The 23855-nt window shown below is 46.9% G+C and overlaps 1 protein-coding gene across 1 annotated transcript in view; it reads left to right on the top strand.

Moving 5' to 3' along the window:
* The first annotated feature begins 6076 nt into the window (after positions 1 to 6076).
* Positions 6077 to 23855, top strand: part of LOC146179497 (ninjurin-A-like) — a 28473-nt gene continuing 10694 nt past the window's right edge. The window contains exons 1-3 of the mRNA XM_084579127.1: positions 6077 to 6145; positions 12510 to 12695; positions 12756 to 12842. Of these exons, the coding sequence (XP_084435253.1) occupies positions 6077 to 6145; positions 12510 to 12695; positions 12756 to 12842 (342 nt within the window). The remainder of the gene's footprint in view (positions 6146 to 12509; positions 12696 to 12755; positions 12843 to 23855) is intronic.

Raw genomic sequence — 23855 nt, forward strand, 5'->3', positions numbered from 1 at the left:
GAATTTTTCTGTCACAACGAAGTTTTTGTGCAGGTTATCTAGCTTTCCTTTGTAGCCGTATGGCTGTGCTTACATGGATGCTGAGTAACAATTCCCTTATTGCAAAAACGAACTCCACCTTGGTTGACAACCTGGCATCTAGTACATGCTAAATGTTTTGCAGTCATGCGCAAAATGTATTCGATATTAAGACTAAATCCTTTAATGCCTCATTGTTATCGACACAAGGTTGTCACGAGAGTTAAAAAATACCGTGGCGGTCAGTATCGAACCCGCGTGGTCCGGCACAGTTGTCGGTGCACTTTATGTCCGCAGAAAAAAGTGACATACTGTGCCTTTTTACTGTAAATAAATTATTAAATATTAACACGTAATTTGTTGGAGGCGGCTGCTCTTCGCACTTGGCGATTTTTACTGACTTGGTTCCCTTTTCTCTTTATTTACGCTCGTTGCCTATAGGGAGGCGAAACGAAGAGGCGTCCGTGTGCTGTGTGATGTCAGCGCACGTTAAAGATCCCCAGGTGGTCGAAATTGCTCCGTAGCCCTCCACTACGGCTCCTCTTTCTCTCTATTCATTTTCACTCCCACCTTCCTCCCGTCCCTTGCCCCGCCGGGGTGGTGCAGTGGTAAGACGCCCGACCACTGTGCCGGAGTTCCCGGGTTCGAACCCGACCGCGGCGGCTGCGTTTCGATGGAGGCGAAACGAAGTGGCGTCCGTGTGCTGTGCGATGTCAGCGCACGTTAAAGATCCCCAGGTGGTCGAAATTATTCCGTAGCCCTCCACTACGGCTCCTCTTTCTCTCTTTCCACTTTCATTCCCACCTTCATCCCTTCCCCTACGGCGCGGTTCGGGTGTCCACAGAGCAAGTGTGACAGTTACTGCGCCTTTCCCTTCCTGTGAACCTCCCGTCCCTTACGGCGCGGTTTAGGTGTCCACGGCTGCAAGTGTGACTTCGCGTCGACATTAAACTTGCCTCAGATGATAAGGGGTGCGTAAAATGCCTGCGTATTGCATCGGCCGCGTTTCGATGGAGGCGAAACGCTAATACGTCTGTGCGCTGTGCGATGTCAGTGCACGTTAAAATAATTGGTTTACAGAAAAGGAAATAAGCAATAGCTGTCATACTTGCTTTTACTGATTTACTGATTTATTTATAGGAAGGGAAAGGCGCGGTAACTGTCTCACTTGTTTTCTGTGGACACCGCAGCCGCGCCGTAAGGGAAGGGAGGAAGCTGGGAGTGAAAGTGGAAAGAAAGAAAGAGGAGCCGTAGTGGAGGGCGATGGAGTAATTTCGACCACCTGGGGATCTTTAACGTGCGCTGACATCGCACAGCACACGGACGCCTCTTCGTACACCTGACCCGCGCCGTAAGGATAGAGGGGAAGATGGGAATGAAAGAGCGCATAGACAGTGTTGTTGTAGTGAATGGTTACGGGTAATTTCGACCACCCGGTGATATTTAACGTGCGCAGGCATCGCACAGCACACGGATACCTCTCCATTTCGCTCCCATCGAAACGCAGTCACAAGAAGTCGGGACTGAACCTGGGTATCCCGGAACAGTAGTCGAGTCTCTGCGGGAGGGAGGGGGCTGAGAGTCGAAATTATTAGTCCTCTACTAGGGTGTTTCTTTCTCAGTTTGAATCCCACCTTCCTCCCTGCCTTTAGATCTCAGTTCAGGTGTCCACGATGATGTGTGACAGATACTGCACCTTTCCTTTCTCGTAAACTAATTTACATTTACGGTTCTGGAACACATGCGTTCGAAATTATTTCGGACTGTTCTGCCTTTTACAACGTCGTTGTTGTTAGTAGTAATTAAAATATCCGTTCACGCTATTTTTGAATTGAAACTTTGAAAAACAACAAAGAGAATTTTAGAAATTTCTCTGAGCCTGACCAGGGCACTTATGATTGTCCTGTAGCGTTTTGTCGACAGAATCGTTACTAGTAGTTTAAAATGTAGCGTTAAGCTTACACTGTATCGGATATCTGTCATCCTTTTGAGCTTGTGTTCTGTAAGTATTGATGAACACGGAATAACTATTAAAATGTGATTGTTGCTAGTATCGCACCTTTTGTTGTCCTCCCATGTATGTACTACAGTGCGTGTGTGTGTATACACAAGTACCTATGTGTGTGGAAGACAAGTTCCCTCAACTCCCGCCCGAGCATATGTACCCAGCTTTGCAGAGGCTGCGCCTCGTCATCTGGAAGTATCTGTCTGGGCAGTTAGAAATGGATGGCGAGACGCGGTTTCTGCGGCTATGTTGTACAGGGGAGCAGCCTTTAGATGCCTGTCGTACTTTATTAGACCCCACCCCCCGTTACTGTTTTTTCCCTCTCTGGAGAATGTTTTTTAGTTTATTATGTATATGTAACCTATAGTGTTTTGTATAGTGCTTTGGGCCCCGCCGGGGTGGCGCAGTGGTTACGGCGCTCGACTACTGTTCCCAAGAACGCGGGACCGAATCCCGACCTCGGCGGCCGCTTTTCGATGGAGGCGAAAAGCAAGGCGCCCGTGTGCTGTGCGATGTCAGTGCACGTTAAAGAACCCCAGGTGGTCGAAATTTCCGGAGTCCTCCACTACGGCGTCTCTCATAGCCTGAGTCGCTTTGGGACGTTAAACCCCACAAACCAAACCAAACCAAATCACATTGCGCTAATCAGGCCACTAAGCGAGCCATACTTGGCAAATATCATCTGCGTGGGAATATGTTCTGCATTCTATACGCCTGTTGCAATATGGCCATATCTGCGCTTTCGCAAAGTTGCATATGTGCTTGGGTACCCTAGATCGGGATCGGGGTGTGCGGCTATAGCCTGGCCCGCCCGAGAAAAATACGCAGTGGTCCGGGCCCGGCCAGAGTCCGAGACAGGGAGCTTCCGAGCAGCGCGGGCCGGGCTGAGTATGAACTCGAGCCCGTGCACTGCTCTAGACGGAGGAGGAAATATCGGGCCGAGTGAATATTTTGTGTCATCCGAACTCGTTTCGCATCGAGGTTGTGCCTAACCACGTAACTCGCCGTTCGCCTGATATAAGCATGGGTGCTGAATTGCTGATCGGTGCCTCGCACAGCTGTGGAAGAACGAGTTGCAGATAGTAGTCATTAGGGTGTGAATCGAAGGCTCCAGGCCGAATCTGACCACCCTCCAGACGTCGACGTCAAGCGGAGCACACACTTGCTAATGACCGTGAAAGTGAAGCGTTTCAGTAGCAGAATTCTAAGATGACAGAGAGGAGGAGGAGGAGGAGGAGGAGGAGGAGGAGGAGGAGGAGGAGGAGGAGGAGGAGGAGGAGGAACTTTAATTAAAATTATGTAAACACTCCCAGGAGGACCCTTTAGTCCAGGAGCCCTCTGGCTGTTCCTTCTAGCTTAGCCCGCTCGACCAGCTGTAACTGAGACGACACAGAGGGTCGTCTTGAGATACAGCGAGTAAAGCATGTCAACGACTCAGTGGAACGCCGATTTGGGCCTAGCGTTCCACAAGTTCCCGCTTGGGTAATTTGTTTCAATCGGCACAAAAGGCAATGATTTACCTAGGGTTGAACAATAAAGTTTAGCCAAGGCTTGAACAATAAAAGATGAACTAAATTCCGCTCGATGTGGTATATACTACGCAGGCAGTTCTCTGCAGTGCAAGCGATCGCGCTTACTCTATGAGAGCTGCATGAACATGCTGCTTTCAACCCTTGGAAGACGACCATTCGGACTGCTGCCCCTATACTCCCGGTAAAGCTAAACTGTGCTCAATTATGCTTAACCGATCTTTCACTCCGTATAACCAGGTTCAACTGAGTTGAACCTCTGCCAATTTGCTCAACGGCGAGCGAGAGGTGTACTTATAACAATGCACGTATATACCAAGGCCAAATCACTGCAAAACCAAAGTTTACCAAGTGATACCAAGGCCTTCGCTTGCATAACCAGGGTTAGCTTAGCTAAGCCGCAGACATTTTTTTTTTTTCGTTCACAACGACAGCACTGAACAGAAGTAATGTAATTAAGTGCCTTTCTTTTTCGTCTCTATGGCCAACATTTGAACATTTGTAGACAACGCACGGATGGGTCAATACGTGATGCCTCACGCATGCGCGGTAACATTACGGTGGGCTTTGTCGAGAATGGATGAGGACACGTGCCGCATGAGTTCCTGCCTTTCTGATGGAGGCGAAATGCTCAAGCAGCCCATGTGCTGTGGCAGAGTGCCCTTAACAAAAATGGCCGTTTAGTTTTCATGTGGTGTCGTGTTATCATCGCTGCACGGTGCAGTTGCGATATTTCATTAGATAAGGGGATGGTCATCAGGTTCGTGCAGCATAACAACTCACCCTCAGCAGGAATGCCTTTGCGGTGGTACACATATCATTAGCCATCAACCACTTTAGTTACTTTGATGAGTTATTATACCTTTTTCGCAGTAAAAGAGCCGGGCGAGACATCTCGTGAACTTTTTTTCATGCCAGTGCTGATTATATGCTTTTTTGCTCTACCCACGCTCTCATGTTCCCACGCTCCCATGTTCCTCCAATTAACCCGATCCTGTGCTAGCTGCATCCAAATGAACCTATAGCGAACATCTTCCTGCCGCCTCCTTCTGCGCTTCCCTTCCATTGGAATCAAATTTGTTACCCTATAAGCGACCAACGGTTGTCCTCTCTACGCACTACATTCCCTGCTTATGCCCATTTCTTCTTCTTGATTTCCACTAGAATGTCATTAACTCGAGTTATTTCTCTGACCCACTCTGCGCACTTCCTATCTCTCAACGTTACACCAAGATGCGACTGTTGTATACTTTCCTCTTTGAGCGATACCGGTAAGCTGCTAGTCACAATCTGCGTGCTCAATATACTTGCCAAATGCGCTTTATCCCAATCTTCGGTTACTACCTGTCATAAGTATACATATTCGTCTATCACTTCTAGTGACTTATGGCCACTAAGATTAGTTTATGCCGCAAAAGCCTCTTGCATATATTAAAAAAAAATGTGTTCTTAAATATTACAGATGGACTTCTCTGCAACACACAAGATACTGCTGCTGCACCTTGAACGGCACGATGAAAGTTAAGACGCAGAAGGGATGGAGGGGCAAACTGCTGGGTTATAATAAAAACGCTGCTTTGACATATGGATCCGATGACACACACACGATTGTGCCCGTTATTATGGACGACACGAATTATGAACAATTTGCCTAATAAACAAGCCATTGTTTAATGCATTTGTCATCATCATCAGCCTGACTATACCCACTGCAGGGCGAAGGCCTCCCATATTTCTCCAATTAACCCGGTTCTGTGCTAGCTGCATCCACTTGACCCCTGCCAACTTCTTAACCTCGTCCGCCCACCTAACTTTCTGCCGCCCTCTGCTACGCTTTCCTTCCCTTGGAATCCAGTGTGTTACCCTAAGCGACCATCGGTTATCCTCTCTTCGCACTACGTGCCCTGCCCATGCCCATTTCTTCTTTATTTCCACTAGAATGTCAGTAACTTGAGTTATTGACATTCATTTGTACCCTGCGTTAAGTGAGCAAAGCCTGGACTGCCCAACTTAATTGCGCTTTCACTTTCCTTTTAATGCGTCGTTTTTACAACAGCATCTGCTACGTGGGAATGAGTGCTGACATGCTGTTGGCCCACTAATATGTGCTAAAGGTGTCGCAGTGGGACAGATCGGCGTCGTCACGATATATAGACCCTCTTTAGCTCCATCGGGGGGCAGTTGATTCCTTCCGCAATAGAGAAGTCACGCATTACACCAGTATAGCTGCTCGGGCGGGTGTCTGACCCGACTCTGTGTCTGAGAGTCCGCGTAAGGAAGGGGTGAGGGGGAAATGGAAACAAAGAAGCCCGTAATAAGAGAGCGTTCTTACGTTGCCGTCGCTGCCCCCACGCGCCCGCCGGTGCGAGAGAACAGCGTGTACGCGAATGTGGTGCATATCCTCACCGCCACCGCCGCGTGCGGCAGGTGTGCTGGCGTCACGCGCGCGGAGTGGGCCGTCGCCGGCGGCACTCGGCCATCCAACCGGGGGCGTAGGACTGGCCCGCGCCGTCGTCCCACAGCCATGGACGCCGTGCGTCGACAGCTGGGCTTGGAGGACAGCGTCGCGGGCGGAGACATGGGGTCCGACAGGGTGAGTCCCGCAGAACCTCTTCTGGCCAATACATGCGCGCCATATTCGCTTAGTTCGCAAAGTTAAGCTGGTCACGACCGACTCCTAACCAAACGCAATTTCAACATTGAATTGTTCATTTTATATTACCTATGAATGGAACCTACTCTTTGTCGACAGCCATGAACTTCTACTAAATCAATTTTCAGGCCATAGATAGTAAACTAGTAACAGTACCTAATATATGATATACGAATGCGTTTTTTTTTTCTTTGTTGCTGGCCACCTATATATTCTGGGGAATCCCATTCCTATAGTAATGTAACACATAGAGGTAATTCAAATGCAAACTTTAATTTTCGAGGTAAATGAGGAGACGGAAAAAAAAATTATTCATGCACCTCTTGCTAGTACGTACGGACGGTCCCTTTGGCGTTCAATGCAACTATCCCACCGCTCGGTATCATTGAGAACCGTGGAAAAAAAAAAAAAATCACTTGCGTCCGCAAATCTGTGCAGCGCCATTTTCACCCTTTCTTAGCTTCGGAAATGCTTGCTGCCTATCGATTCCTTGACCTTCCCGAAAGCAGGAGATTCTAAAGGGTCAGGATAATATATACGTAAGATAGGTCATCCAAGTTTTATGACCCCGCCGGGGTGGCGCAGTGGTTAGGGCGCTCGACTACTGTGCCCAAGGACGCGGGATCGAATCCCGGCCTCGACGGCCGCTTTTCGCTGGAGGCGAAAAGCTAGGCGCCCGTGTGCTGTGCGATGTCAGCGCACGTTAAAGAACCCCAGGTGGTCGAAATTTCCGGAATCCTCCACTATGGCGTCTCTCATGGCCTGAGTCGCTTTGGGACGTTAAACCCCAAAACCAAAACCAAGCAAACCAAACGAAGTTTTATGCCCTTGACGACCACCACCTGTGAAAAGGCACCATGGTGTCTGGCGTTGTCGAGCTTTAACAAGACATCTGTAATGAGAAGCCCGCGTTGCGTTTACACCTGACTGATGAGCAGAGGTAATTTTTTTAGCAGTACGGGCGATGCAACATGTAGTGTCAATCCTTTTGTCTGTTTTTTTCAAGCAATATTCCGAAACTCGTTCGTGTGCATGTAGTTTCTGTTCACTCAAATACCGATTTCTTCTACATATAATACCTAACACATTCTTATTAGCATACAGTCCCACTCTACCACGTTATCTAGTTGCCAGTCGTAAGCGATCACCCGAGTCAGACACAGATATAAAGACCCGCTTCAACCAAGCCGAAAGTGCGCCTGCGTGTCCTATATCAGCAGCGTGAGTGAATCGGCTTCTAAGGGCAATGGAGGCTTGATTCCTATCACACCTTCCAACCTCAAATGACCAACCAGATTTGGCAACTCCTCCCAATTTTCTCATATCATGTGATCTAGTTAAGTCACACAAACCGCCAAACAATCAGCGCTCGGTGATGTCACCAGCCAACCATCACCTGCCAGAGCCGCGCCTGTGATTTTTAGTTCACAACGCCGACGCTGGATTTTCGTGATGAACGGGACTTTTGACACCACCGCGTAAAAGCAGCACATATTTAACACTGCTCAACCGAAGCAGTTGCTGCGTCCTGGTGTCCGCCAGTTAATCTCTATAGATGCTGCCCATGCTGTCATATAACATATAAATGTGTATAAAGCCTCGTTCTAGCCAAGCCGTTAAAAGTTGCCGGCATGGTAAGTCTAAATTTGAATCTAAGGTCCTAGAAGGCTGGATTCCGATCTCACCTTCCCATCCCAACGGCGAACCACGAGTTGGCAGCTCCTCAAATGGTCGAAGATCATGTCCACCTATAGTCACACTTGAGTGGTCATGAGTACACTACGCTATAAAATGATTTGGCTATGGATATACGCTGTTGCCACCCTAATCTTGGCAAGGTCGCACTTATGGGCCGACGACATGGGGAATGGCTATTCGGTTACACCTCGGATTCACTAAAAGACCCAGTACTCAGCTCGGTACTCGACTCAGCTCAGTAATCGAGAGCCTTAATGACTAAGCCACCGCGGTGCTATAATAAGTAAATAGATAAGTCAGTGAAGAAGACCTAACTTTTTTTCTCAACGCATACCATGGTTATTTCACCTGTTTCGCTGCTACGATTCCACATATGCGTATTTCACTCTGGAAAAGCGAATATAAAGCGGACATCGGCCCCATGTGTACACTGTACAAGGCCTATAGTCTGGCTCAGCCCCGCATATTTAAGCCTGGCCCAGGTCCGGCAAAAATGGTTATGTCCCGGCCCAGACGGGTACGTGGGCTGGGCCGCACCTGGGCTTTTGGGCCGGCCCGTGCCCATGCAGTGCCGTAATGTGAAGCGCATGCCACCTTCACCTGACGCTTCTACATAGGGTTTGACGACCTTTTGTTTGTTTTGTTTTTTAGGTTCCGGGAGCTGCCTTTCGGTGGGTCGCTTTCTACTTTTCGAAGTCATCGAAATGTAGGCACGGCAGGCAAAGAATATCGTGGGGACCGCTTCGATCCTTTGTCAGCAACAACGCGCGACGCGGCACGTTTTGCAGCACGCGCCCATTTTACTTTGCATTTTACTCCATGTTTTGGACATAAACCTGGGCTCGAAATGCCTTTCACAAACATAATCTGTTGATTGTATAGCTCGATCATTTCTTGGTATGCCGGCCGCCACAGCTGAAGCCGTTCGTCGTCTTTTGGTACCCCCCCAAAAAATAGAAAATTTTTCCTTGTATGCGATTCTTACCCCCTATTGCAGCGGGGAACAACACTTTTTTGCACGTTGAATTACACATTACATGAATGATCAAAGAAAGGCGTGGAGTGGGGGAGTCCGCGAAATGCGCCATGCAATGGGCGAGGGTAACCAGCGAACTCGCGTATGTATGTATGTATGTATGTATGTATGTATGTATGTATGTATGTATGTATGTATGTATGTATGTATGTATGTATGTATGTATGTATGTATGTATGTATGTATGTATGTATGTATGTATGTATGTATGTATGTATGTATGTATGTGTGTGTGTGTATGTATGTGTGTGTATGTGTGTGTGTGTGTGTGTGTGTGTGTGTGTATGTATGTGTGTGTGTGTATGTGTGTGTATGTATGTGTGTGTGTATGTATGTATGTATGTATGTATGTATGTATGTATGTATGTATGTATGTATGTATGTATGTATGTATGTATGTATGTATGTATGTATGTATGTATGTATGTATGTATGTATGTACGTATGTATGTACGTATGTATGTACGTATGTATGTACGTATGTACGTATGTACGTATGTATGTATGTATGTATGTATGTATGTATGTATGTATGTATGTATGTATGTATGTATGTATGTATGTACGTACGTATGTACGTATGTACGTATGTACGTATGTACGTATGTATGTACGTATGTATGTACGTATGTATGTATGTATGTATGTATGTACGTATGTATGTATGTATGTACGTATGTATGTATGTATGTATGTACGTATGTATGTATGTATGTACGTATGTATGTATGTATGTACGTATGTATGTATGTATGTATGTACGTATGTACGTATGTACGGACGGACGGACGGACGGATGTTACGAGCGTCTCCTTTGAAACAGGATGGTGTTAGTCAACATCATGCTGGACCCTTATTTTTTATGTTTCTTTAACTAATAAAATTCGTCACCTTTAACGATTTTCCTTTAAGTCCCGGGTTATCTTTAAACACCCGTGTTTAATTCCGATTTAGCTTCCATGCATCCTCTCCCTGTTATTTATCCGCCAATCTTCCAAACGTCTCTTGCTTACCTCTACCGCCGATTCGTTTACGCTTCCTTTGTTACCTCCAAACCCCAGGGCCTCGGCTAGAGTGACTATGTCCGTCCGCATCGACATCTGGATACTGCCACATCTTCAGTATGAGATGTTCGTTTCTGTGCATCTATCGCATATAGCACAAGTTTCTTCTTGATTAAACTTCCTTCTGTAGCTTCGGGTTCTAAGACATCCTGATCTAGCTTCAAAAAGAAGGGCCCTGCCTCTTGAGTTGTTATAGAAGCTTTCCTTCTTGATCCGAGGTTTTCATTTTCTATATATGCATGTGTAGGGTCGGCTTTCTTTTTTTTTTTTCATTGAATTATTCCGGTTTTTAGCCTCTCTGCTCTTTACCTGTTGCAATTAATGGCCACAAGTGACAATGACCAATAACAGTCAACGCCATTTCTCGGCAGCCTGCGGAAATCCGATCGGCCCGTTCACACACCTCTCCTATTCTTACACCACGATCGCTCTCCTTCATGCCTCTATGGTGCATCTCTATGATGGTGGCCTGAAACTCCGCGGATGAGCTTCGAGATCGCATTTGCCACCGTCTACATGAGTTTCTGTATGGGTTGTTCCTACCGTTGTTTTGGAAATGAAGCCCCAGGACCCGGAGAGTGTCCACATCCGTCCGGAATGGATGGTCATCCAAAGCAATGGTTATGGGGGCGATGGGAGGGTTAAAGGTGGTGGGGTGGCGTATGAGGAACTCGGACTTCTCTGGGGAGCACGAGAGTCCTATGCTTCGCGAGCGTGTTCTTGTGTTAATGTGGCTGTCTTCTGTGTGCAGCTATCACTGTCATGGGTGGCCCACAACGTAATGTCGTCGGCATAGCGACAGCGTTAGTGGCTTTTGTCTTGGCTTCCCTTACGCATCCTTGTTCGCGTACATACAACTTTCTGCTCGATTAATCACTAATTCCTTATCATTTGTGCCTCTGATATATCTGAGTGATTCTGCGTGCACGCGGACCAAAGCTGGCGGATCATGTTAAGGTACCGGCATAGATCTAAGGGCTCGCTTTAACGCAGATTGGGATGGAGCGCATTTGGAAAGTACTCGCAGGTTATGACTAACAGCTTGCCGGTATCGCTAAAGAAGAAAGTATACAACAGTTGCATCTTGCCTGTACTCACCTATGGGGCTGAAGGCTAACCAAGAGGGTTCTACTTAAGTTGAGGACAAAGCAGAGGGCTATGGAATGAAAAATGGTAGGGGTAACATTAAGAGATAGGAAGCGTGCAGAGTGGATCAGAGAAATAACTCAAGTTACTGACATTCTATTGGAAATCAAGAAGTGGGGATGGGCAGGACAAGTATAGTGTGAAGAGAATATAACCGAGGGTCGCTTAGGGTAACAAACTGGATTCCAGGGGAAGGAAAGCGTAGCAGGGGCGGCAAAAGTTAGGTTGGGTGGATGAAGGTAAGAAGCTAGTAGGGGTCAAGTGAATACAGCTAGCACAGGACTGTTTTAATTGGAGTAATATAGGAGAGGACTTCGCTCTGCAATGGGTATAGTCCAGCTGATGATGATGAGGTTTAACGTGTCAAAGCGACTCAGGCTATGAGAGACGCCGTAGTGTACGGCTCTGGGTAATTTCATCCACCCGTGGTTCTTTAGCTTGCACTAGCATTACATTGGACGTGTGCCTTCCATTTTTCTCCATCGAAACGTGGCCGCTGCGGCCGGGATCGAGCCCGGATCTTACAGCTCAGTAGCCTATCAACCTAACAAGAGTGCGCCGTCTCACATCACACACGTTATAGGCACGAAGCTTAGCGAATAGGAAAGAGAGCTTAAATAAGCCTAAACTATCTCTTCTGGCGTACGCTGAAAGAAAGGAGTCACTGATAAATATTAGGGATTCCTCGAGAGAGTAACGTGGATAAGTGAGGCAACAACCAAAGGCACGCCGTTCGTCACTGAGGAACGCGCAAAATGATTCAGCCACACAGAAGTGAAGTTAAAGAGGGAGTGCCTAAGCTTATAGGTAGAGAATGGGAGAGGTTAATGGTGCAATAATGAAAACAACCAATTGATGGGGCGAGTAGCCACAGCTGTCGTGTTCGATCCCTACATGGTGGCCACAAGCCACAAGGTAAGGCCCGAACACGGGCAACTGACTTTGGATATGGCGGATCTCACTGCGGTGGACCGGGTTCAAATCCATGTTGGCTGGCGACTGCCCTTGAGTGGTGGGGCACAGCAAAATGGGGAATCGCACCCCGCACCTCCACCAGGAAATGTAACCGATACAAGGCGGTGGTAATAAGCCCTCGCCAATCAATCCGGCAGAATACATTGATGTGGTCAATATGGCTCTACAGTACACCGTACTTCGATCGTCCTCGTCTCCCTCAGTCACAGAGAGGCACGTGACAATAGATTCCTCCGGCGTTAATGAATCAAGTTTCCTGTCATGAGTAAAAATCATTACAAATTAAGGGGCTTGATCATACCTACAGTAAAGACGGAGAGTGGGTAAACCACGTCCTTATGTGTGTGTAAGGGAAATCATTTTCTAAGTCACCGATCTTTTACAGGGCCGCAGCAGCTTCCCTCTGGATATGAACATGTACGCGACGCGCAAGACCCTGGCGCAGGGCATGCTAGACCTGGCCCTGCTGTCGTCCAACGCCTGCCAGCTGAGGCGTGTGCTGTCCGCGCCGCCGGGGCAGCGATACCATGGCACATGTGTCGCCTTCCTCGCTCTCTCCATCTCTTTTCAGGTATACGCGCATGCAGATTGATTGAGTGATTGATTGATTTATTGTGATCTGCTGTTGCAGCTGCTTGCAGGCCTGCTGCTGGTGCTGCTGGGCCGCTGGAATATCAACTGCCCGTGGGAGCAACGCAAGGCCGACCTGATCAACAACGTGGTCGTGCTTCTCACCTTCCTCATCAGTGTCGTCAACGTGCTCCTGTCGGCGTTCGCGCCGGACTCACTCCTGGGAGACCACTCCGCACATCACCAGCATACGGATTGGGCCACGGCGCAGCGACACTAACGACACGCGGTGCTAGTTTCTTAAGTACACAGAAAAACAATACATATGCAGAAGAAATCAACCATGAGCAATCGCGGCCAGACGGCCAGATAGCGTCGCATGAGAAACAGCCCCTAATTCAGCAACCAGATGCGCCTGCCTGCTACTGTCTTCCAGCCGCTGAGAGTCATTACAACACTTCGCCCTAGAGTGGTGTACGGGTGTACGAAGTCTGTTATAATCGTGTTTCACAGCTGGGGGTCACAGCACTTCACTGGACTCATATTCTGCTGTATCGTGCTAAAATATATGCGTTTTGATTTACCCCGTTAACATGGCACCGAACCAGTCACCGGTCCTACATGTAACTAATCAGCCATATTTAATATACCTTACACTTTTCAATGCTGCAATCTTTATGTAGATGAAAGCTTTCAAATGTTCAGTAGGAACCAAAGCAGACGTACAGTAGTGTGGTGAAGTCAAAGTATACGTTACTAATCAGGCTTGATCATTCCATTCTTGTCTTTCCTTGATTTTCCATGATTTTCTAGTATGCCGCATGGCAAGTTTGGGAAAAAAAGGAACATAATCGGAGCGTGCTAAATAAAGGGCGGAAGTTGACATTTTTACCGCGTTTCGGCAAAAGGCACCTGTGAAACTATAAATATAGGATGTCCCGCGTAACTTGAGACAGTATTTTAAGAAATTAAAGACGTTTGGACGCGAACTGGGCGGAACGCGTGATGTTGGCACTAGCCTGAGAGATAGGCTACTTTTTTGTTTTCCCTTCAAGAACTGATGTGCAATCACTTCACTTTTTAAATATCGGCTGCCAACCGCAAGTGTGATGGCGAAGAGTTGTAGAGCGCCTTCAAAAGATGCGTATTAAATTGTTTCCAGCACAATATTGTTCATGTACTCGCTTTTTCCACTTTGCAAAGAAAGCAGGCGAAGCACAGTTGCGGATGGCACTCGCGCGTGTTGTTATTGCGACAGCCTGGGATGAACAAAGAGAATCAAGGTAGGTTAAGAGGGACTCATGGGGATTAAATATTTCGGGATCGTCGATAAACAGGCGATTCTAAGCGGTTTAAGATACGGATTAAGTTCGATTAGTCGGGTACGTAGTTTAAGAGGCGCACTAATGGAAGAAGTCAGGTGTATTAGTAGCAGTCACGTGTATTTACTTCAATGAATATCTAAAGGACCACTGTGACCACGTGACAGACTCGATTACGTCACGTCGATTTTTCGGGACCCCTTTTTCTGGACACCGCCACCGAATTCGTTTCTAATGGGAAATATAATCATCATCATCATCACCAGCCTGACTATACCCACTGCAGGGCGAAGGCATCTCCCATATTTCTCCACTTAACCCGGTTCTGTGCTAGCTGCATCCACTTGACCCCTGCACACTTCTTAATCTCATCCGCCCACCTAACTTTCTGCCGCCCCCTGCTACGCTTTCCTTCCCTTGGAATCCAGTTTGTTACCCTAAGCGACCATCAGTTATCCTCTCTTCGCACTACATGTCCTGCCCATGCCCATTTCTTACCTTAGTACGAAGAGAAATGCCACGTCATGGTATACTTGCGCCCTACTACTGTGTGTGCTCTCGAACGTGTGACAGAAGTTTGGCTGTAGTGTGGCTAGTGCCGTGGCGAAGTGACGCGGAATTATGCCGCTTGTAGGGTATGTGCTACGTCTCCGGATCAATGAAGGCGCAAATGCTTGCTGCTGGCGGTGCAGTGCTGAAGCGATAAAGCCTCTAAGGCTGCGAAAGGGAAGAAAACACACAGGCCTTTGATTCTGCCTCACGGAAGAAACGTTCGGCCAGCAGCATTCATTTGCACTATACAGAAGCAGGATGGACACCTACAATCGGCATAAGCAACGTCCTGTCGCTTCACTGTGTCGCAGTCATATTGAGTACACTCGATTCTGCCCTGGACAGTCTCGGACCACTTGGTGACAGTAGTCGCGCATTGTTTTTCTTTTGTTTTCTCGGGCAGCTTCTGCAGTACTGCTCGCGGCCACATAGTTAGACTCCATGCGCATTTTGTGTACTTTCTGTGTTTCCGCAGACGATATAGTGAGTTAAACTGCGTTAAACTGACTAACACGAGCTCCGTAGCTGGTTGCTAAGCATCTGCAAGAAAGGAGATAAACGTGCGCGCGGTGTCACCGCGGCAGAACTGTGTCATGGTGGTTGGCATCGGCTAAAGTAGACGGTCGCGGCAGCTTGTAAAGTCATGGCGACCGTAACACTACTTCCTGTCAGAGCGGAAGCCATGACCTCTCAGCAAGTATGGGACGGCACTGGAAAATCGAATATGACCACTTCAGCAGATCTTGTTCATATATCACTCGCCTGAGAGCAGTATGATAGCTGTCTGCAAGCGCCCAATCACGTGGCTTCTTTTATATATATATATTTCCCGGGCTTCATTCGGCATGCTCTTCTCTTCTTCAACTTCCCCCGCTTTGTCATGTTATATCACCATTTCGGGAATTTTACCGAAATTATATAGAATCTAGAAACGAGTTCTTGGTGTAGCTGGCATCATTTAGGGATGCATCTTCAAATAAGGCGTACTTAGTGGTTTCGTTGTTATATATATAAAAAAAGCTGTTCTTTTCTTGACATTAAGCGTTTCTTGTTGACAGTTGCGTTGGAAATATTCGTTCCTGATTAATATGGACACTAGTTCCCGAGCAGAACTGTTCATAAGTAGAGTCGCCCAAAATAACAAATTAGTAAGGAAAATAATAGAAAACACGCTATAAATAAAGCATGCTTCTTTCTTTTCCATATTATAGTGGGTAGTGAGGTTGAAGTTAGAGATAATTTTGGGATCTACAAACCAATTTTTAGCTGCCACCCCTAGGTTAGAAATTTAGTAGTGCAACTGGAGGAGTCTAGGGATTTATGATATGCCCGGTGTCCAACAATATTTACTACTATTTTTTTTTTCCACATTCCAATAACCACTGTTAATTACGTGGCAGCACTCGGTCAGCTTAAGGCTTCTTTCTTTGTGTTACGAGCTGCAAATAGTTTAGCTCCCGTGGCTATGCAAAGATTCAGGTAATACAGAAAATGGATCAGCTGCATTGGTTCTGGACAACTGCGCGCTGTAAAGCATGACGCCTAAAATAATTACCAACTCAGTAATTTCTTATAGTTGACTGTGTTTCTGTAGCGTCCTTCACTTAAAATGAAAAAAAAAAATAGCATCTGCTTAGGGAGTGGAGATTTATTTATCATTGGTCCGTATTAACTTGGCGAAAATACATGGGCTTCAGTGGGTTCTACGCATATTCTCACTTGTCCATCTGCTTGACAGCGAGTTTCCATATGAAGGAAGCGGAAATACATTGCAAGAGTTCGGTCCCCTTAAATATAGTCCATAATACGAGTCATCCGTATTAACTGAGGTCATATCAACGATGCACTATTGTATACCCAAAATCACGAGTATTGAAAATATTGTGTTTACTAAGCCGTATCCGATGCTCCCAAGAAAACACCCACAGCCAATTTTAGGAGCTTTTATGCAGCCTTACTTGCAGCGCCCTTCAAGAGTACTAATGACGAAGCGCTTCAAAAGGATGTAGAAAACTGGCATTCAAGCATTGCGCAACTACCAACGGCTGTGCACGGAGTTCGTAAGGTATAAACACCGCTGTATACTCTCTTGCGATTGATTCAGTGTAGCGACTGATGTCTTCACCCAGGAAACGTTGCAGAATCATCGACGACAACTTTGAAAAACAACTCCTGCTGAAACTTGACATGCAAAAAATATCAGGCAAACTGCACTCCCTCATCGCAGTTTGAGCGTGTTTTCGTCACAGCAGTAAAATTCGAAGAAAGCTAATGCGGTAGTAATCGATTATTATTCTGTAATTACTTTTCTGTGCTTGTACTTTGGCACTGTAATCAGTTTCATTTCAAGTGAATTAATTGTAATTGTAATTGGTTTCAATTATTTATGTAACGTGTACGAAACTGCGCATGACTCGTCTACACCCTGTTTCAGCAATGTCGACATGACCGCGGAGGTTTCGACTGATTCAAATATGCTTTCTCGTAATATATGAAAGCTATGTTGTGGGGCTACTTTTGAAAGGTGTGCTGCTGTTAGATGGCACGCGGCCACCTCAACCACATACCGGGGGTCCGGGCCAGAGCAAGCCGAGAGCACAGTCATCATGAACTGAGCGCTCCGAAGGAAGCAAGAGCACAAGTTATAAGCACTAATGTTTGATGCACAGAAAGCTGCATCACAAACACCGCACTCATCCCCCAGACCTCATTACAAACCCATAGCCCAGCCACAACACCCTAGAGCGGGGTGTAGAGGATGAGGAATGCGCGGAGCACATTTCGACGACACAGGTCGAACGTCGGTGGCTCAACGCGCGCCGCCACCGGCACTGGCCGGCTGTGACGGAGAGCAGTGCGAAAGACCCTCCCGACTCAGGAGCGCCGGACTCCTTTCGGACCTGACCTCGATCAAGCATACAAGGTGCGCCCTCGTTCACAACGCGCGGTTACCCGGCCGAGGGCTGGGTTTCCCGGCCCAGGGCCGGGTTCCCCGGCCGGGGTATCCGGCCCTCGGCCAGGGCCGGGGAACCCGGAAGGAAAAACGTACGCACCTGCTCCTGCCCGAGTCGATGGCGATCTCCCCGTGCACTTTCCCCGCGAGGCCTCGCGTCGAGCTTATTAAGTCACCAGGAGGTGGCCCAATTGAGACGCGAGACCAACACGGGAAGAACGGAACGGATGTTATGGCAACAATTCTCCGAAGAGCTCCCCTCGGGAGGGGTCGAGAGGGAGGGGTCTCTCCCTCTCGCAGTGACCCCACAGGGCGTCTCTAGATAGCAAAACAGCAGCACCGGCTGCATGTTTCGCGTCGCTCCGGGGAGACAATCTCCACAATGTACAGGGACGGTTACATTGTTGAGTAGCTTTTACGAATGCCTGCCTGGTCCTTAAGTAGTTTGAGTCTTAAGATTGGCTTGGTTGTTTAATTTTCTGTAATTTTCCAGTAGTTGACGTCTCCATTCTTTATGGATTAATATCATGTTAGAGCTCTTCCAACGTTCCGGCATTCTCGAGGTCATGAGACACTGCGTATACATAGTGGCCAGTTTTACGACGATTCATCCATAGTCATTTAACAAACCAGCCAATACCTGATCCTCCCCAGCTGCTTTCCCCCTTTTCATTGATTCAAAGTTTTTTTTTTTTTTTTTCATTCGTTCTTTGATACCGATGGAATGCCTGATTGCTGTGCACTACAGCACCTTTAGTTATCGTCCTGATTGCATTGGATGCTGTATTGACCAGTGAAAACTCCGATATTTCGACTGGTAATGACATTGGTAATGACACGGCGCGCCTTGTCTCTCGACGCATGCATCTGATTTTGCCTATGCCGCTTCCTGTTGAGCGCTTCTGTGATACTGCCGTTCTTTGGAGCACACTCGCTTCTCTCCACATTACACTTCCTTATTTCAGATACTTAATGCTTGTTAATTAGCGCTGATAACTGCGCCAGTTTTATTCTGTCTGTTGAGTTGGAGCCGCTCATGCTCTCGTCTCCTCAGATATAGTTCCTGTCTAAATCCGCTGTCTCGTGCGGACAGAAGAGAAAATAGAGAAGAAAGAAAAAGAAGAGGGAGAAAGACGCGCGCCGCAACAACAGCCGTAGTCCACCACCGAAGCGGTGGCGGGTGCAATGACGGCCTACAACAGATAAAAATTTCACGCTTCAGAGTCCTTGATCCACTGAGAGTAGTGAGGGCATCATTTGAACGAGGACGTCTTCGGCTGAAGTGCGCCTGGTTGGGATTTGAAACAAAAGAGGGAAATACTAAGACCAACCGAAAATTTGTTGTCGTTTCGGGACCAACTCCCTTGGACTCCGCCACATTTTAAGGGAAAGCCGCTGCCATGCTTCTGCGGGCTTGCATATGTGAGTCACCTCTGACGAAGGGACCGAGTTGGTCCAGAAACGTTGGGTTAATTTGTAATCTAAAAATACGCCATGATAACTAAACTCGTGCCTAAAATCTTGACATTTCCCAGGAACCGCGCTCTTCCCGATGCATGCTTCATGTCTAGCGCTCGATTCGGATGCAAGGTTAGTCGAAATCGACTTCTCCTTTCGAAGAACAGTGGCGAAACGTTTTCATCTGACTCAGACATGATAAAGAAAGAAACAAATTGCTGCGCTTTTCGCGGTACAGAGAGTTTCGTCATGACATGACATAAGTAGCCTCGACAAGTTATACCCCTCCTCCGTCCGACACCCTTCATTGTAAACTCTCAAGATGACAAAAAAAAAAAAAAAACTAAATAAACGTGAGAGAAAGCCCACACCCAATCGGAGGTTATCGCAGGCAAAAATAAATTGAAAATAAAAGAAAATGGGAAACTCCAAAGAGAAAATTTAAGGAAAGCCAATCAGAGGAAAAAGAAAAACTATGGCACAAATGTACAGATAGCGTCACAAAAGCATAATATAACATTCTGCTGGGTCCCCAGTCATGTTGGGATTAAGGGTAATGAGAGGGCAGACGCATGTGTTGCACAAGCAAGATCCAGAGAAATAAAACGTGAGAACCTACCACACAAGGATTGTATAAAGTTGGTGCACAGGAAACTAAGAGCTAGATGGCAAGCTGATTGAGAAAATGAAGAAAAGAACAAGCTACATTCTGTAAAGCCCTTTTTAGGGGAATGAAAATCGTGCCGACATCAGGAACATTTTATTGAGGTTATTTTATGCCGTCTACGCATAGGACACACACATATCGCTCATAATTTTCTCTTTACAAATAAAGACGAACCAGTGTTTTAATTGTGCGGAGATGAGCTCACAGTCAAACACATTTTAATCTTATGCATGCAACTTGAGAATCTCAGGAAAAAAAAAATATTTTACTGTATTTTATAATGAACACATTCCATTTCATCCTGCATTGCTTTTAGGGGAACAAGCATTCGTCGATTTCTCTCTAGTTTGTACATTTCTTAAGGAAGCCAATGTTTTAAATCGAATATATGGAACCATAACTCTTAAGCACTTCACATGACAAATAATCAAACCTTGTGTTTGGCGCAATATAGCCATAGTTGCTCTTGCGCCATAAAACCTCATACAACTAACTAACTATGTCACAAATGTCGGCCGGCAAAAGTGGTTTTTAGGGCATAAATGACACTCGCGACAAATTGACTCATTATAGAGACAAAAAAACAAAGAAACAAAAAAAAAAAACAGGATGCTGGATTCAGCGTGCCAAGAAACGTCCGATGTGCTCGCAAGCGGCCCCGATGAAGGAAGGTGCGGAGAACTGTGAGAAGGAAGAGAAGTCAAGAAAAGAAGACGAGGGGAATAAAAAAAAAAAGAAGACAGAGAGAGGGGACAGAGGGCAGCTCAGGGCTAAAGAATGCAGGTCCCAAGAACAGGTAAGAACAAGGGAACTGATGTGTAACTAGCGAAAAAAGGAAAGGAAAGAAAAGAGTTCAGCTAACAGTCGTTACGGAAGAAATCTATGTATTAAAAAAGATAAAAATAAACGAGGACACTCAGGGCAAGCAAACAGGAAGCCCCATGTCCACATGACAGGGGCAGGGCCTCAACTCACCAAAATCCCTCCGACACCCACCAATTTTCATTCCGTTTATGTTCGGAGGAATAGTGCATTTTTGTTTTGGTGCTGTTCAAGCGCGAGAAACAAACAATGAACGAGCAATACAATAGGAATCCTGCAACATCATGGACTCGCATCCTGTCACACTGGCACACGGCGTCCTTCCTTACGCCCACCGGGGTAGCCTTACCTCTACACGTACGTCGACACGACACCTACTCTCATTTCTAACAATTATTGCAGCGTCAACGCTCTCTGGAAGAATTCTGCGAATGCAGCGAGACGCGGTGCCGGAGTACGAAACGGCCTGGCATCTGTAGGTGTTGACGAAACCAGTCTTTTGAGCGCGACTTTCAAGCAGTTGTTTCACATGCGCGCGTACGCGTCAGCTAGTCCAAGGTCGCCTCATCGTTGTTATCGGGCTTTATATATATATGAGCTCTGAAAATCCAAGAAACAGTTCCCGCTTCCGCTTCCGTTTGTGCTCAAACTTCCTGCCTCCGCTTCCGTCAACGCGATGGCCATTTCGGGCTTCAAACAACGCGCCGTCTGCCGACAGCCGCCAAGACTACACAGGCTCGCCAATTATCGCAAGGCTTTCCCTAGGCAGATCGTCTCAATTCAAAGTTAGAAGCGTTGCGTAAATCGGCCTGACGAATATTTAAGTTTGATAGAGTTGAGCGCTTCTAGCGGATAAGAAGACAGCTGCGGCTTTTTATGCGGTAAAATTACAGCTAATTTCATTCAACTTTTGTTCACAGACGACATAACAGCTTACAAATAATTTTATATATATATATATATATATATATATAGAATGGTGTGCTACTTTTTGCACAAGTTCGGTGAAGCCTTTGCAACAAGCAGGCATATTTACCACATTACCGCCATGCATATGAATAAATTACAAAAGTGAACTCTTCAAACTCTCTAGATTCCCTAGATTCCCTATATTCCCCAGATTTTCTGGCTTCTCTGCAGCATGGGGCGCGTCCGGCAAAACGGCAGCAGCCGCCGAAGCGCCGCTGTTACCGCCGGCAACGACAGCAACGCCCGTTCCGCTAGGAGCGCTGGAAAGGAAGAGAGAAGCGGTAGCCGTTAGCGAGGGGGTTAGCGCCGCGTTCGGACTTCTTAGCTGGGACGTGTTCGCGTGGGGCGGTTGATTCTCGGCGGCGCGCCGAATCATCTCGATGCGTTGAAACCAAGGTGGCAGTCCGCGCATCCGCGGCGGCCGGAGGGAAGTAAGCGAGGCTGGAGGCGGCGATCTGCACCACGGTCAACGGCGACGACGACAGAGACGTGGTGGTGCTGTACAAGCGAGTGCCCACGAGGCCGGTCAACGGCGCCGGCATGGCGAGCGGCATGTCCGAAGACGTCAGGGAACCGCCGGACCGGCGCCTCATCGAGCGAGAGGCGAGTGGCTGCTTTCTACAGACATTCATCATCGGCATGTCTCGGAAGCCCGCGGCACGCGTTTGAGTGCTTCTCGAGCGGTGTGCTTTCCATGGTTTCTGTTCCTTTCTCCCCTGGCGATCATCTCATTTGTTTCTGTCCGTACAGTTGCATATGCTCCATGTGGAAGTGTGGCATACCAAATAAGCAGCTTAGTTCCTCTTTCGACGAGCGTCTGAGCATCATCTGACGGAAGCCTTTCATGATAAAGCTTGTTTTCAAGCAACGAATCGGAGGATGTTTCTTTTCGTCTGCTTTCGTGCTCTTCGCGCTCCTTTACGAGATATAGGTCTTGCTTAACATGATACTTTAGAAGCTTGGCAGCGAAAGCGCATATCTTACTGTTCCATAATATATGCACGTTAAACCACACTTTTGCCAAGCCACTTTCCGAGCTATAGCTGCGAAAAAAAAAAAAAAATTACAAGTGCGAAACGGTGCCCAACTGGCAAACGACTACGGAGAATTAAGCTAGACCATTAAAGATGAGTTGCAGGGTTCGTCGTTGGACGCGTATGGATCGCAATAATGTCTTCATTGCAAGTGACTTTGCACAAATATGCACTCTCAGGTTTTCTACCAACTCTCCGCAGAAAGTCCATCGAAATATAGGAGAAACTATCCGCAATGTCAACAAACGTTTCCATCACAATCACGAAACAAACGACATAAGAAACGTGCGCAACGGTTATAAACACACTCCGGGCGCTTAGGACCTTCTCCGCGTGAGCCAATTAAACCAGCACTAGTGTTGATCACGCGCGCAGATCGCGGCGTAAACGCGCCAATATCTTCCGGGAATGCGCTCTAAGCGCAGGCACTTGCGCGAGCTGAGCAGTATCTTCGTCGGCCTAACCCGGTCCGGCGGGTTTCCCTTCTTTTCTGCCTGTTCGTTTGCTTCTCTCTGATCCTTTTTCCGGGGTAGGAGCGGCGCGTTGATTTGGCCTGGCGCCCGGCGCTTCAATTACGTGTACTCTATGAAAAGAACACTATATATCGAGGGACGGGTTTTGCACAACACTGCAGTGAACTGAGCGCGTGTCGAACAACTGCGAAGCTTTGTCGTGCAGGTGCGTAAGGGGCGGGCACGCATGTGTTGCTACGCGACAGCGCGCGCGAGGCAAAAATAAACCAACTGCACATTTGGCCGGATATACGAAGAACGCTTTCTTCTGAGAAAAGGAGAGGATGGTGGAAGAGTGTTGGCGAGGGGAGCATATGTTAGAGCGCAACCTGCTGCTTTTACGACCATCTTTACGACTGCCGGTATCGCTAAATTATCCCTCTGGAATCATGAATGAAGACGGGTACTAGTTGAAACAGCTGTTACAATATGTAGCCGCTTCACTCGTGTGTGTGTGTATATATATATATATATATATATATATATATATATATATATATATATATATATATATATATATATATATATATATATATATATATATACCATGTACCATGTAGGGCCTCAAATCGAGTAATGAACAAGGATATGTTGCATCCTAACTTTGGTTTCGGCGTTTAATTTATTTTTGTGGCTTGTGTCTTTTTCACATATTCGCCTTCTAGAGAACTATTTGAGATGAGGCGCGTTTAACTGACAAAAAAAAAGAAAAAGAAAATGAAGTTAGGCGCGAAAAAAAAAAAAAAAACTCGGGACATTTGCGTAACATGCCTACGCCATATAAGCAGAAAAGTGCTAGCGCAGCCTCAAGACAAGCTACCATCGAATAGCTGTCTCTTAAGCAGAGAAGCAAAAAAAAAAAAAAAAAAAAA

Source organism: Amblyomma maculatum, chromosome 9 (assembly GCF_055883805.1).
Source record: "Amblyomma maculatum isolate TAMU_Amacu chromosome 9, ASM5588380v1, whole genome shotgun sequence".
NCBI classification, from domain to species: domain Eukaryota; kingdom Metazoa; phylum Arthropoda; class Arachnida; order Ixodida; family Ixodidae; genus Amblyomma; species Amblyomma maculatum.